The sequence below is a fragment of the Perca fluviatilis genome, chromosome 12 (assembly GCF_010015445.1).
Source record: "Perca fluviatilis chromosome 12, GENO_Pfluv_1.0, whole genome shotgun sequence".
Lineage (NCBI taxonomy): Eukaryota > Metazoa > Chordata > Actinopteri > Perciformes > Percidae > Perca > Perca fluviatilis.
Window position 1 is genome coordinate 7,152,434 of NC_053123.1, and position 16,453 is coordinate 7,168,886.

General features: G+C 42.6%; 1 protein-coding gene across 1 annotated transcript in view; it reads right to left on the bottom strand.

Moving 5' to 3' along the window:
* cavin2a (caveolae associated protein 2a) overlaps positions 1 to 15,049 on the bottom strand; it is an 18,181-nt gene extending 3,132 nt beyond the window's left edge. The window contains exon 1 of the mRNA XM_039818862.1: positions 14,351 to 15,049. Within this exon, the coding sequence (XP_039674796.1) occupies positions 14,351 to 14,899 (549 nt within the window). The 5' untranslated portion in view covers positions 14,900 to 15,049. The remainder of the gene's footprint in view (positions 1 to 14,350) is intronic.
* Between the last annotated feature and the right edge of the window lie 1,404 nt (positions 15,050 to 16,453).

A 16,453-nucleotide genomic window follows, 5' to 3' on the forward strand; every position in this document is an offset into this window, starting at 1 on the left:
TTTCCCTGTAAAACCGAGTCTGTCTTCTTCATATTTATGTAGAATTATAATTTGCTCTTCTTATATATAACATAAGCGGCTCTGGTAGATGTTTGCGATGGGTTAATACCACTTCCTTTATGTGCAAACGCGGACGGAAACCTCTGAGTTGAATTGATGAAACTTTTAGTTGATAAACAGACAGCGTCGTGGATACAGCTTCTTATGTGGGACCGCGGTTGTTAGGTTAGGTGAAGCCGGATAACTGAAAGAAATCCAGGGCATGTTGATCTTGCTTCGTAGTACAGGCCTCTGGTGTACTTCCAGACACACATGCCCAAAAACATGTTTATGTATACATCTCTGGCCATGGTTCGGCCATTGTAAATGGCTGTCTGTGTTTAATAGCTTATACTCTAGACACTACACATATTGGTTGTCTGCCTGCTGAGGACAGAGAAAATCAGTCTCTCTCTCAAGACATCTGAGGAATTCCACCTTTTCACTGCAAGAGACACACCTCTCCTTTTTTATGTCTCTCTCTGCCTTTAACCCGCCATCCATTAACACATTGAGGACCATAAACAGAGTGGAAAGGAGAGCAGTAGGTTCAATATCCAGTTTCATTTTGTTTCTCCTCAGTCTCTTCTTTCTCCCTCTGACTTGCTGCCCATTCATCTGTGCACAATTACGCAATCACACACACCCATACACATACTATGTTACACTCCAATGGGGATTTATGAGCTAGAGTTCCACCTGCCCCCATCCTTTCACACCCAGGAGTGAGTGGAGAGTCGAGGTGCAGCTTCAGTGGTTCACATACTCCACTACACATTTGAAATGCTCATAGAGAAACCCTCCCAGCGACATCAGCTTTAAAGTACCACCGCTGGATACTTGGTTTTGAGTGCTAAACATGTTTCATAAAGTCATTTTCTGACAGGGCTAAGATTACAGTAGCACCACAATACGGGGAGTGCTTTTGGGTGATTCAAGTAAGTGCTTAATTCTGAATATGAGCTTTGTGGCTTTAACTTGGAATTTACACTATATGCAGTCACAGGTCCAATAGTGAAGTTACTCATTAATTATTTGAGATGTTTAACCACAGAATATGTCAATATCAAGCACCAGTGTTGGTGCCAGTCACCCTAAGTGTATGCTGTAATGACACATTTTTAACAATAGTTGTTTCTTTGCAACCATGCGTGTAAGAATGAGTCTGCATTATAGTATGAATGCATTTCCAAGAATGCTCTTAAAACAATACGGGATTGCTTAAAGTTACAGCAAGCCATGGGTTGCAGAAGGAGTGAGCAATGCATCTTGCTTGGGGTGTCATTAACACATACTTAAGGACTAGGCCAACCAGATAGTCTACAGGAGTCCTGCCTCCTGTCCATTCTTCCTTCACCACTCAATGGCGTGTTCTTGCGGTATTGCACCTGCAATCTCTCTTAAGCCCATTCAAGACAATTTTGACACGCTGTTATTTGCTGCCATTTACAAGAAGTAGGTCAAATGTGTGAGATAAGATGATAGAGAATCTGTGACAATTACATTCTAGTATATGAGACCATCACAAGAGCGTATCAAATTGTGTTTAGTTCCTAAAACAACTTTTGCATGATTTTTATTTTCCTGATTGCATTAACTGTGGCGTGAGAGACCTGAGGCTATATTTGAGGCTTCAGGATTATGGCCAACTGCTTGATCTCATCCACGGCAGTTCACAGCACTCCTTTTAGGCGCCTAAACAACTTCCTAGTGTATAGAAAGCTCCTAAGAGATGAAAAGCCAAGCTGAAACTCTACTGTTTTTACCACTTTGCAGACACCTGATACCTCTTGCCTTGATCTCAAACATGCAGGCACACACCTGTACTGCAGTTCAGGTGTGTGCCAAACATGTGTGGCATCTCCCAGCTAATGTCAATAAATCTGTCAGCATGTTCTTAAAGGCAACACGCAACAAGGCCACGTTTACGAGGGAAGAGAAAAAAATAAAATATACAGTGCAATATATAGTACAGTAGGAGTCATTACTTAGTTGAAAAATTGCATAATACTGGTATCGACTCTAAATGATCCTAAATATGTTTGTGATGCTCCTCCTTATAGGTAACAAACCATCAAGGAACTGCTTCTCTGTAGGTGTTCACAGTTTGTGAGTTTTTATTTGCAACTACCAACCACTAGGGATATGTAATCATCCCCAAAAAGCTTTTGGTTGTGATGAACTGCTGGTTTGTAACTTGAATTCCAAGGTAGCACCTTGGGGAAAGCTCTGTTTACCAATAACTATGGTTGTGTTTGACTGTGACTCCTCCCTTTCAGTTTTGTTCTCTGCGGCCGCCCTCATAGCCGAACGAGCAGTATATTGATGCCCCATTGTGAAACTATTATTGTAGCAGAACTGTTTTCAAATGTGTGTGGAGAGTTGTGTAACTGTATCTCAATCCGTCAGATCTATGTACGCATTCACAGTCTACACATTTACAAATCGTAATACATATTCAGATATATGTTTTTACGCATTTACAAATCTCATCATGCACACAGTTTAGAATACACATTTGCAGATTCCCGTAGACACTCACAAATGTCAGTTTGCATTTAGAGATTATTTTAACCATTTAAAAGTGTAATGACGCACACACAGATTGAGATACGACTCTACGTACACAAATTATTTTGCTGTTGGTCTGACACTACACCACACCCACAGAGACAGTGTGGATCTCAACATGTTCATGCAAAATCAAATCAAAAAGTCAGGAACTGTGTAGGTGGCAGCTTTTGTACTGGGCACGTTAGATGTAACGGAGAACCAGAAAGATGATATTACTCCAGGCTGTACGCTTATCTGCCTTTTCTGTGTGTACATTTCAAGTCACATGCAGTCAAATAGATTTAATCAGCATGGCGTTTTTAAGAGTTAAAACACCCACCTAATCTGACCAGTCACGATGAGAAAAATCAGAGCCAATATGACCTTTCCTGACCCTCAGTGAAAAATTCCCTTATAAAAAAAACACTAAACTTTTCTGATTGTTTAGTGGCGTTAAGATTTCTAAAGATTCAATCGTGACTCCTCTGCTCCAGTCAGGGCATGCCAAAGACTTTCTGATTTGGCTCATACATGTTGTGATAAAAATCACTGTGGGTACTGGAGTGTGTGGGAGGCAGCAACTGAAACTCTAACACCCCTCCAGTGAAAACTGAGCTGTAATACCACATGCTGTATTAGACCTTCTGCAGTAATACGGTTTGTTTTATTGATTGATTCATGTGTCATTTTCCTGACTTATACATTTTCACTGATAAGTGCTTTTACTAATTACACAGCAAGAGTTTCCAGTGTTCATCGTTGCATTGTTTCCCCGGCACTGACTTCATCTTTTATTTGATTTGACTGATAAAATGCTGTTTCTGGGTTTAGCTGTCCAAGTAGTAAGATAGGGTGAATTAGGGTGTCCTTAGTTTAACCCCCAACAGTCTTGGCAAGCGAGCTAGAACAAACAAAATCTTCCTAAATACCATTTGACCCAGGTCTGTCCTGTGTTTACATGTGTATCTCACATTCTGGCACTTATCTCCTGGGAATCCCTTTAATTAATGCATCCTCTAAGCAAGCACTTACAGTATTAGCCACGGAGAATGTGATATATATGTCTGTGTGTGTGTGTGTGTGTGTGTGTGTGTGTGTGTGTGTGTGTGGTGTGTGTGTGTGTGTGTGTGTTCTGTGTGCCTTTGTGCCAGTGTGTATTTGTGCAGCCATGTAGGACATCAGCCATTGTTTAAAGAAGCTGTTTAAGAGAGCAACATGAAAGTAAATTAAAATAAATTTGTAGCAAACCAAAAAACAGAATTAATTGTGTGTGACAGCAAGTTTACTGTGCTCTAATGGGGAGCACACTTCAAAAGATATTTCAAACACTTATGTAATGGAGTTCAAGACCTCATTTAACAGTTGCATGGTAGAACTGCCATCCAATTGCAAGTCCTGCAAGGTGTTACTAAGCCAGAGCTTTTGTAAGTCAATTCTCAGGAATTTTCTGCTCTATTCAAACAGAGAGAGAGAGAGAGAGAGAGAGAGAGAGAGAGAGAGAGAGAGAGAGAGAGAGAGAGAGAGAGAGAGAGAGAGAGAGATCTGGGCGGGGCGGGACGGAGTCGCCACTGATTCAAACAGCTCAGATGGGTTCAGGTTACTCTCTGAGTGAGTGTCTCTGTTTAGAACGATACCCTATACGGTTTCTTTTGCATCTCTTCTCTTGCCTGTATTTAGGTGTGTGCATCTGCAACTAATGACGATAATGTCCCATCATCAGCTGTACGTTCAGTGTTTGGTGCTAATTAACATAATTTAGCACACTATCACACTAAACTAAGATGGTGAACATGCTAAGCATTATACCTCCAAACATCATGCTGCCTTTGTCAATGTGAGCACATTAGCATGGTGATGGTAGCACTTAGCTTAAAGCACCAATGTGCTTAAAAAAATAAATAAAATTAAAATAAAAAAAAAAGTATAATATGCAGCAATTTCCTAAAAAATAATGTATTGACTTATACAAAAGTAATCCCACTCAATCATAACTTATGACCCACTACAAGTGTTTGACAGTGCCTGTATCTGCAGGGAACCCCCCATGACCTCTGCCTTCATTTTCTTCTTATTTTTCTGTGTGCGGGACGTTGAAGGGCGTCAGCAACAGGTGTGTATTCCTGGCCCTTCAGACGGCGAATGGAGGTTTTCCAAATCCTAACAGGCGAGGTTAGTACAGGTGTGTTGGCACAGTGAGTCAGGCGCCTGCAGGGGACTGCACCAATGAGAGGGTACACCGTCACCACCGCACACACAGAAATGCATGTGTTTGCACATTTGCCATTGCCAAGCCCCTGCCCTGCAATTATTTTGTTACAGAATGAGAAAGACAGGAGGCTTAGTTTATAAAAACAGGGTGCAAACAGATTGCAGACAAACTGTACTGATAATGTACAGAAGCTTTGTATTGATTGATAGACTTTTTTGTACTGCATATTTCATACAATGGGCTTCTGAATATTCCCCTTTTCAGTCTGTTAAAGTGGTCTGTTAGAGTGAGACTTCTTCCTGCAGCTCTCCTTCTCCCCTCTCTATCGCACAAGAATATGCATGCACAGAACAGCCAATAGGATCTCTCTCTCTCTCTCTCTCTCTCTCTCTCTCTCTCATGAGCTGCGATTGGCCAAAGTTTCCCGGCTAGATCTTCTAGAGCTTGAAAAGTGAGCCTTTAGGTGGTGCACAAGTCTAGTTGTCTCTCAGTCCACTTTAATTACAATATGCTGAAAAACTTATTATGGACTTTTTGCCCAACAACTTAAAAAATGAATTGCATACCACAGCTTTAATTTAGCCCCACCCTCCCTTTATTCTTTAAATTGGTCAAACCTTATCTGTAATTCAATCTACCTTCATTCAAAATCTATTCTATCTGAAACTCATGTGATTGTGCAGATGTGCCTTCATCTGCAGGTTTTGATTACATCCCTCCCATTACAGTGCAGTCCGTTGTTTTAAAGTTCACCCCGACCCAGCTTGTTGCGTAACATCAAGCCCCTTCCATTCCCACCCCAATGTGCACGAGGAGCCATCTGTGGACGGAGGAAGGAAGGAGGAAAGGAAGGAAAGGAAATGGAATTCTGCTATTTGTCATGGGACTGGGTAACATGATAAACTCTCAATGCACTATACACAGTGTATTGGACTCAATGCACTGCCTTGCACTAATGATTATATAAATATTCTTTACAACTCTACAGATCTTAGCCCAACACCATGACACCTAACAAGTATGCTTAAATTGTGACAAACATTATGATTCCAAGTAACATCAATCAGCGACTTCGTGCCAATTCTGAATTATGCCTCTTGGCCTCATACCCATGAAGCTTTGCATAAACAAGTTATGGCATTCTTTCCCATCTGCGCCCCTCCCATTTCTGCTTCACCAAAAGAAAACACGGCATGTTTACTCGCTTTGCAATCTTGCGTAATCACACAACACAATAACCAATTCAGGCGTAATATCATGCTGACATGTCAGCAGAATGGAGATCGTGGCAATCTAGAGAGGAGCCGATATTTCCTGATGACATAAATGATGATGTAGGATGTCTGTTCACTCAGTCCATAATTTACCGGATGGCAATCCTTACACTTTGGATGATCATTATGAATTTCATACATGGCATGGTATTCATTATATAAGAACCCCATAGTTTACTGGACTATTGCGCTCCTTGTCACTTACTGCACATCCTCTACACAGCCAGATCACACCACTTCACCCGCACTTTCCACTGCTTGTCTTGCACCATCCCCTCTGCATTTATGATAAATGAGGTAAAAAGGTGTCACCGCAATACATTCCTGTACATTTACAGTTCTTGTTGCTGGAGTTTTCATCTTTAATCTCCTTTAGCTCTTTTGTTCAAATCTCCCAATATCCCCCCTTCTACACATTGTTTCAGCACAATCACCAAACTGTGCGTATCACGACCATTGTCTGATAAGGGCTGTGTGGAGGTAGCACGAGCATTTTTGATAAGGCTACCCACCAATTGTCACAGCGTTTACCTCGTATAGAGGTCAAAGGGCACCACAGGTCATCATGTTATCTCGAGACGTGTTGTATTTTCATGTCTTATTTAAAAGCAGAGAAATAAGAACACTGAGATCCAGCATGGCTATTGTTTTCCCTTTTCCTGTCATGGATGTTGTGGCCTTGGCCAGTGGATTGAATAGACACCTGGGTTGGAAAAGTCCAAAAAGAGCAGACAGAAAGAGCCAAAAGATGATAACTGGTTTGAATTTTTTTTTTTTTGTTAAATAGGACCTAGAATTTCTTTGGCAGAACACCAGCTTAAAAAACTCCCAGCACTGTTTCTTTAACCATTTAGATAACTCTATCCCTTCAAGACGTCACCGCCTGCATCTAACATGTCATATTGCTTGAGTGTGAAAGAGAAAAAAAGTGTGCAAAAGAGCTTACTTACATTACCTTAACACCTGTGACATAATTATAAACCCGCTAAATATGTGCTCTTGGCCATTCTGAAGAAAAAGAAGTGCAGTGCATCATGGGATATGCTGGGAGGCTAAACTATCTTAGGAGCTGCCACCTTTATTTATCTTTGTATACAAGGCTTTGTTGTATGGTCCCTATTACTTTGTATATTGTTTTATAGCACCAACTTTTAGTCCACAGCAAATGGAAATGACTTAAAAACAAACCCAACTTAGTAGCTAGCATACCTATCATTCATCATCAGTCTGTGGTGGAGGCTCGCTCAGACTCTGTAACATTGTCAGCACGTTTCTGTGTCAGTCTGAAGCTGTTGCAACTAGTCTTCCACAGCAGGAATCTGCAGTTGGAAACTTGCCTTTGCCTCACAGACTGAAACTGTTGCGCAGACTTGTCAAACCTGTATGTGCCATCAGGCAGAAGAGCGAGCACTTAGGGTAAGACCTCCCTATACACATGCATGGCTTTCGCCCACACAGTTTGCAAACTTAAATATAATCTCTTATCCAAACTCGCTCTTTTTGGTATTATCAGTAGTGGACAAAAACAGACCTAATTGGTCATTTCGCCATTCTTTTTCTCACGATGTTGATCTCTCTTTCCGACTCCTCCGCTCTTTAGTTTGTTTTTCTAAAACCCAGAGGATTATCTGAGGAATGATCCACCAAGGGAAAACAAGAATGATGACAAAGCTAGAAACCTCATTGTTCATTTAGAAAGCATGCCTAAAAGGCTGCGCGGACATATTAGGCTTACTACTGAGATCAGTTTTACTCCGATCCAACAGCACTCTTCCACAAAAATCGCATGCTTAAAATCTCTGTCACAACTTGTAGATTGTGAAGGACCCAATGTATGAAAGTCGCATACTGTACTCGTGGTCACTGGTAGGTCTAAATGATTTGTGGAAAATATCTAAATTGTGGTATTTTGCAATATTCTCTCTATTGACGAAATGAGACGTTAATCAAGTTTTAACAAGCAGCCAGATATGTTCAGGAGGTACTGACTGACCATCAATAGCTTCAATAGCTAGCTGGGCCCCGTCCTCAGTGAAACTGTAGAGTTCACACACCATCCAACTTTAAACAAAACCCACAATAGGCTTACAGAGTAAGCAAGTTGCTACTAGTGGCTCCCATTAGAGGGCACAACATGTAAATGAGACAGCTTTGGAGTTACTTGAATGCATTCCCCCCCCCCCCCTATTTTTGTGGAAGCTAGGCGTCTCCCAACACCTCCAGCCCCTGCGCAAAGCTAACACTGTCTCTGCACTTATCGCATAGACACAAAATTGACATCAACTGTCCCATCGAACTCCTGGTCAGACAGCTAAAAAGCCAGTGTGTCGACATCTAAATGTCAAAGTAATGAAAGGTTACTCACATTACTGAGTGTAATGTAATACATTCATCTGAAACTGTAATCCCTTACACTACTTGCTTCTGAGAAAAACAAACCACAATGCTGTAATGCAGCCCTGTTTATTTATGGTTTCTAGACAGTGGCAATAGCTGTAAAGCTACAGTAACTAGCCTGGTACTTTGAGTCAACTACCCTATTACTTTAACCCTCGCAGGACGAAAGACGCACCAAACAATGTTTGACAAAAACCCGTACTCAAAAAGCAATATAACTAAATTTAATTTCAGACAAAAAACAATGTGGGCGTCACTGTACGCAAAGCGGAGTTTGTTCTTAACATTCTGATGTGACACACATGGGGATCATTTATATGCAAATACCCTAAAAAGGTCAATTTAAGAGGATATGTGAAAATGTCCTTAGACCTTAGAGGGTTAAACTTCACCATGGGTAGAAGCTTGGTAGCATGTAGGCCCAGAATGTTTTAATGCAGTGAAGCAGCCAGCACTGCTTTAGGCTACAAGTTGGTGCTATATATCACCTGGTCGAGGGACACACACACACACAACGAATGTGAGCTCTAGCCTACAGCCAGCGGCCTGCTCCGACCTGTGGAAATGGATAGGATTTTATGATGGAAGAGTCTGCACTGAACACACACACACACACACACACACACACACACACACACACACACACACACACACACACACACACACACACACACACACACACACACACACACACACACACACACACACACACACACACACACTATGTGCACTACGAGTACACTCAAATATCTAATTGCCCCGGAACATATTGTTTTTGGAGTTAAATAGGGTGTTAAATTTAACTCTCATCGTTGCTTCTGGGCCAGCTTAAAAGGTTTTCTCTTGTAGGAAAAGCTTGTATCACACATTTGTATGCACAAGATGGGACCTATTTATTAAGCTATACTTACCCTCAGAGTAATGAGCTTTGAGTCATTAAGCTAAAAAAGGTAAGAGCTTGGGGCGAGGCTGGGGGCGGAATTACAGTTTGTCCTCCATGAGTGTGGAAAAAGGGATTTTACTTCCTGCTGCTTGAAGCCCACATCAAGTACAACCTTTGGTCAAGTGTCGATGTACAAAAGCGCTATGACGATAGGCAGCAAAGCAAACACGATGACAATGACTGAAGTGTAGCCAATCACTCAACACCTGTAAACATCTTCTGAGCTGAAGGATGAGTCAGGACGGGGTGACCGACGGACAGAGAGACGTTTCACAATCTGGAGAGTTTACGATTCATTCATTTCAACGTCAACGAGGATCACTTGAGACATGTATAACTGAATAACGACAGACTAAAGAATCAGGAATCCACCATGACTCCTACAGCACGTCGTCTATCAACAAAAAGCACGTTGCGGTCATCGTGTTTAGTTTGGCTCGGGGAGCATGTTTCTCTTTCCCTGCAATGTGATATGAATGTTATTTGATAGTGTGTGTGTGAGAGCCCCGACTGTTGTCACTCCCTGCCAGTCTGCGATTAGGGATCCCAAAAACACACAGACAATCACCAAACATCCTCTTCCTCACCCCTCCGCCACTAGGGCCACATGACAACAACTCCCTTCTCGCTGCTAAATAGCGAGCAAAACTCTCAACCAGGCCCACGTGTGCAGGGCGGGAATATAAATGCGATTCTCGCAGCGTTCAAATTCAATCTGCCGTTGTGGTTTAACTCGTTTGTTGTGATGAAATTCCACTGTGAAATAAACACGGATGGGGAGATTAAGATCTACTCAGAAATAAATGTCTTCTGTCACAGGAAAATGGAAATCCAAATATGCCGTACTTCACGCAGCATGCCACAGTGATGCAGTTAGGATAAGGTGTAAGATCTCTCCAGTTATTTAAACACTCAGGTAATGGGCCTTTGAAATTAATCTGTGGGACAAATAATAGAAAATATCTGCAATCCAACGCAAAACATTTTACCTTTCCAAACAGTAATTACCAAAACAAATTTCTACACTGTACACACTGGAATCTCAGATGGCTGCGAATTATCTTATTATCCCATCATATGTGTGTGTGTGTGTGTGTGTGTGCGCGCAAGAAAAAAAAGGACCCAGAGAGGGGAGGGCCATGTGGGGACAGGAAAAGCCCTGGTGCACAAAAAACAAACAAACAAGGACCAAGCATTGGTAATTAAGTCCTCATTACTCCCTGTCATGCACAGAGACGCAGCGGAGCGGGAGACAGCTCTGCCATTTCTGACTGACCGTGTCCACAGCCTGAGCGGCGATTAGACCCTTTCTCCCTGCAACAGTGGGTGTTTACCCAGAAACCCTGTGTCTCCACCTCAGATGGCACGTACAGGGTGATGAGTGTTCTGAATCAATCTCAGGGGAGGAGGGCCTCTTGGCCAATAGCTACAGGGCTGATATATGTTTGGCTCTTTGGGTGTGCAGCAAATGTGCGTTATCAAAGAGCAGCGTGAGGCGTGCAGCATGTGCTTTCATGCAGTTTCAGGGAATCCGGACAGGTGGCTGGACCAAAGACAGAAAAAAAGAAAAAAAAAAAAAAAAGAAGTGGTTTATCATGCAAGTTGGAGTTTGTATTTAAAGACAAAGAAACGGCCGGAGAGAGCAAAGTGAGAAGGGAAAAACAGTAGGACATTTAAACATAAAGCCAAAGATATCAGACAAAACAATTACAACACAGCACCAGATGAAAAAAAAAAAAAAAAAGAAAGACAATACTGGAGGCAAAAATAAGAGATTAGGTGAGGCAGAAAGTGATGCACAGAAAAGAGTCAACACAAGCTCAGGGAGGAGAAAACAAGGGCTGAACAGTTCTTTTATTTCCCTCTCCCCTCAGGCACGCCAAGTCTCATTTACCAGCTCTGTAACTGCATACACCTGACCCAACACATCATCAAATGGGCAAGTTGCACGCACGCACATGCTGTACGTACACATACCTGGCCCGCATCTACAAATGCTCCACTATTAGTTTGACACAAATTTGGAGGGACAAAAACTCAACTCACAGAAGTCCAATCATCACTTTTAACCTTTAGCCTTTGAGCAACACACCACTCGTGGTAGATAAAAGGAAACTTTAAAATTATACCCCTAAATGCTCCAATAATATTAATATAATAGATCAAGTACAAAAACATTAAAAAGGTCCCATGACATGGTACTCTTTGGATGCTTTTATATAGGCCTTAGTGGTCCCCTAATACTGTATCTGAAGTCTCTTTTATATAGACCTTAGTGGTCCCCTGATACTGTATCTGAAGTCTCTTTTATATAGGCCTTAGTGGTCCCCTAATACTGTATCTGAAGTCTCTTTTATAGGACCTTAGTGGTCCCCTAATACTGTATCTGAAGTCTCTTTTATATAGGCCTTAGTGGTCCCCTAATACTGTATCTGAAGTCTCTTTTATATAGACCTTAGTGGTCCCCTAATACTGTATCTGAAGTCTCTTTTATATAGGACCTTAGTGGTCCCCTAATACTGTATCTGAAGTCTCTTTCCCAAAATTCAGACTTGGTGCAGAATTACAGCCACTAGAGCCAGTCCCACAATGAGCTTTCCTTAGGATGTGCCATTTCTGTGTCTGTAGCTATTGAGGAGGAGAGAGGGAGAAGCAAGGTGGAGGGTGGGGGTGTGGCCTTGACCAACTGCCACTTTGCTCGTTTGAAAGCCATGATGTCTCTCTCTCATGGGTGGGGTAAATTCTCTGGGCGGGCAAAGCAGAGAAAGGGGAGGTAATCTTGCTCCTTATGACCTCATAAGGAGAAGATTCCAGATCGGCCCATCTGAGATTTCATTTTCTCAAAGGCAGAGCAGGATACCCAGGCTGGGGGGGGGGGAACGCAGATTAATGTTAAAAAACCTCAAAGTGAAATTTGCATGCCATGGGACCTTTAACATAGTAATGCATAGAAGGGAGAAAAACACAGATATTTGCAGCCAGGAAAACATAACATGAAAAATCCATAGGACGTGTGGCATTTGACAATGAATTGAAAAGAAAGCAACCACCGTCCAACTCTCACTATCTCTAAAGCAAAAGGACACTCCCTTGTAGCACAATAAGCGGGATTCAATCAAATCGATCCACAGCACCTCGCCTACAGACACACAGAGCCACCTTGTACAGGGAAAGGTCTTGGCACCTGTTGCATTTGAACAACAGAGCCTCAGTAACTGGGAAACCAGATAACAACAGTGGTTAAGAGCTCTCCGTGGCTCTGGCTGTGTCAACAATGCCCCCCCCCCTTTGCTGCCTAGGCACACACTTGCACAGACGCACCCACACACGCACACACACGTAAGCATTAAAAACCATGTACTTATTCATGCACGAAGCAAACGCGGAGACCATGCCTAGATCATGTTTTTTTTGGTTGAGTGGAAATGCATCTGTCAAACACAATATGGAACCGCTTTCATCTTGCATGGCAACCGCATGATAAATATGCATATCAAGAATCCAGGTTGAAGTTGAGGCCTAGCCTAGCTTTTACATGTTGTGTTAGTAGTTTCGACCAAAAAGATTCAACCATTTTTATTTCTTGAGATAAGTGAGGGACGGGTTATGTAAGTATACTTTCCACTCCTAATTTCCAGGTGGGAAATTGGCAAGTTTATCGCTTTTTAGTGCCAGTTTAGAGTTTTACCCTCAAAAGGTGTGATATGGCAGTGGTAAATCTATCCAGAAGGGATCTGTCTGTCTGAATTATGACTGTGGGGTGTAAACAGATCAGTCAGTGTCTGAGCCCTCCTCCATTATCCTCAACAGCTCCGTTCCCAGACACACCCTTCTTCACACACACACACACACACACACACACACACACACACACACACACACACACACACACACACACACACACACACACACACACACACACACACACACACACACACACACACACACACACACGAGAGGAAAAGTTTGAAAAACGGTTGAGATTTTAAACAAATCCTATTTCAGCAATGTGTGTACAATGTACACTTCTATTACTACTGGTGTGTTTGAAATATATTAATTATAATAATTTCAGAGTCGAAAACAGTAAACAGCCCACCACAGATCATTTGTGAACTGAGCTCCACAGCCTTAGTCCTGTTCAACAAGTTTTAAAGTGTTGAAAATAAAATGAAGTGGTGTTCACCTGCAGTGTATTGCGTGTTCGTGCCAACCAGGCACACAAGAACACATCCAAAACACACCCACTGCTGTAGTCAAATGGGAATGCAAATATGACACACACACGCACACACACACACACGCACACAATAAAATGAAGCCTCATGTGGCAAATGTATCCTATGAAAAAAAATAACATGCCTAAACTTCAAAGTTGTAGTAGAGTATTGCATTTAGTAGTCTATTGCACTCACAAGAGACACATTAAAAAAAAAATTGAAACAGCAGATGCCAAGATATTCTGACTCTAGTATGGATTACGCTCCAAAATCACTGGATCCTTCCCATAGTGCAACTTGATAACATCTTTCATTAGATGCTATCAAGTTGCCTCCTAAATGCCAACTTTTTTAAACCCCACACCTCACTTTAGCATTTTCTACAGACCAAATATCTGTGACGTCGCGCTAACACACATGGCAGTTGATTTGATTTGAATTGTTCCTCGCCCTGTTTGCTTATCGCTGCACAGGATGCAGGAGTTTTTCTACCAGGAAGTTATTGTAAACAAACATTGTGATTGGGTCCATTAGCTACAAATATTACGCCACAAACACAACCCTGATGACATCACCTGGGTTATTTTCCCTCCAGAGCCAGATAAGACATTATACAACTATTTTCATAGTTTCTGACACTTTAATGCAACGTTATTTTTTGGGGCTGTAATACTAAAGACTCTTTGAAACATTGAGCGTTACTATGTCACCTCACCTGGAATATGAGCACTTTAAAGTGGTTCCTCTTCAGCAGGTGGCTGTGGTTTGCCTCCAGCTTCTTCACCTGGACCGCCTGTTTATCCATGCGCTCCCGCACATCCTTCAGGTGCCCGCTGACTTTGCGGGAGCGCTCGAGCAGCTTGCTGACGCTGTTGGAGGTGCTGACGTGGGTTTTGGACAAGCGGGTCACGTCCCCCTGCACGACCCGCACAGCGCCCTCCAGGTCGGCCTGCCGCTGCTCCATCCGCTGCTGGTTCTCCTGCACCGACTCCAGCATGTTGACCAGCTTGTCCAGCAGCGCCACCACGGTGATGGCGCTCACCTGGCCGCGGTCGACCGGGCTGCCCGGCGCGACGGCGGTCGGGCTGGTCGGACTTTTCAAGCCCAGCCGGGAGAGGGTGCCGGTCGGGGTCGGAGAGGACGGGGCGGACGACGGGCTGAAGCTCGGGATGAGCAGCTCCGTGTTTTCGGGCTGCTGCTGCGGGATGGTGTGGGTGCTGCCGGAGACGCTGTTGTGCTCGGCGTGGGACGCGTCTTCTTCCATGGTTCACAGGTGGTCAAATGTCCCGCTTTAAATGGGGGGTAATTCACCTAAACCGTAATGGCGTAGTAGCCTACCTAGATTTACTCTCTCGCGTTGCTGCTGTCACTTGCTCCAGCTGAGAACTGAAGAGAGGGTGTTTTACTTCTCGGAGTTAATTCGGCATCCACGCCCCTTTCTATCTTCCCCCCCACACACACCAACACACACACACACACACACACACACACACACACACACACACACACACACACACAACACACACACACACATACACACACGCACGCTGTAAACTTTCAAAACACCTCCCCCGCAAGCCAAAGGGAGGGCCGTGGTTGCTATGGAAACCGTGCAGGCCTAGCTATTTTAACAGAATAGAGGTAGAGTTAGGGTGTGTGTGTGTGTGTGTGTGTATGTTTTTTTTTTTTTTTAATTACATTCATGGGGTCCAAAACTGGGAATACAGTATACTTGTGGGGGTTACAGTTTTTTTTTTTTTATTTGTGGGGGCCAAAATGCTGGACCCTACACAAATTAAATTGCAGTTTGAGGCGTTAAATTGGGTTAGGAGAATTATGTTTAGATTAGTTTATGGTTAGGTTATAGGGTAAGTTAGGTTAGGAATGTTATTATGGAAGTTTTGCCTTAGTAACGGGAAAGAGTCGTGTGTGTGTGTGTGTGTGTGTGTGTGTGTGTGTGTGTGTGTGTGTGTGTGTGTGTGTGTGTGTGTGTGTGTGTGTGTGTGTGTGTGTATTTCCTTGTATGCTAGCTTGCTTTGTGTTTTCCTGTGACTGCCAACCATTCCACTTTTTGCATGCCTGGCTGCATTTGCAAAATATGTGTGAAGGCTTTTGTTTACTGCACTCGCTGGTGTGTTTTTGGATCGTGGTCTACCAAATTGTAGGGGACTCGACTGCATTGTGATTGAGAAGTATGTTTTTTTTTTTTTTTTTTTTTTTTTTTTTTTTTTTTTTTTTTTTTTTTTTTTTTTTTTTTTTTTTTTTTTTTTTTTTTTTTTTTTTTTTGGGCCACAAAAAAAAAAAAAAAAAAAAAAAAAAAAAAAAAAAAAAAGGGTTTTTTTTTTTTTTTTTTTGGAACCTTTTTTTTTTTCACATGCTGTAGATAAATCATGGGCCATATTTTCTTGTCTGGTGTATGTAGGCCTATGTGTTTCATATGTTAGTGTATGACTGGGTGTGTGCCCTATGAGCGCCCCCTTTTCTCTCCCCTTTTGTTTTTGAGCTCTGTCTCGTTGCATTGGGGACACTGACATGGAAATGTGGAAATCCCTGTTTCAACAATGAGCTCATCTGTGCCCTGGCATGATGCCTGACCTTGCTCTCAGTCAGTGTCTCTGTCACCATCACTGTAAATATTTCAGTCACAGTAACACAGTCACTCTTTCAGTCAAGTGTTGCAACAAGAGTGCCTGGGTGTCATAAAGGGAATGAAAAACGTGGGTGTTTATCTGTGTGATTAGTGCAGAAAAGCTACTGCAGATTCTGGAAAGCATTCAAGCCCACACCTGCATTTTATTAGATTCTTCCTGATATGTTA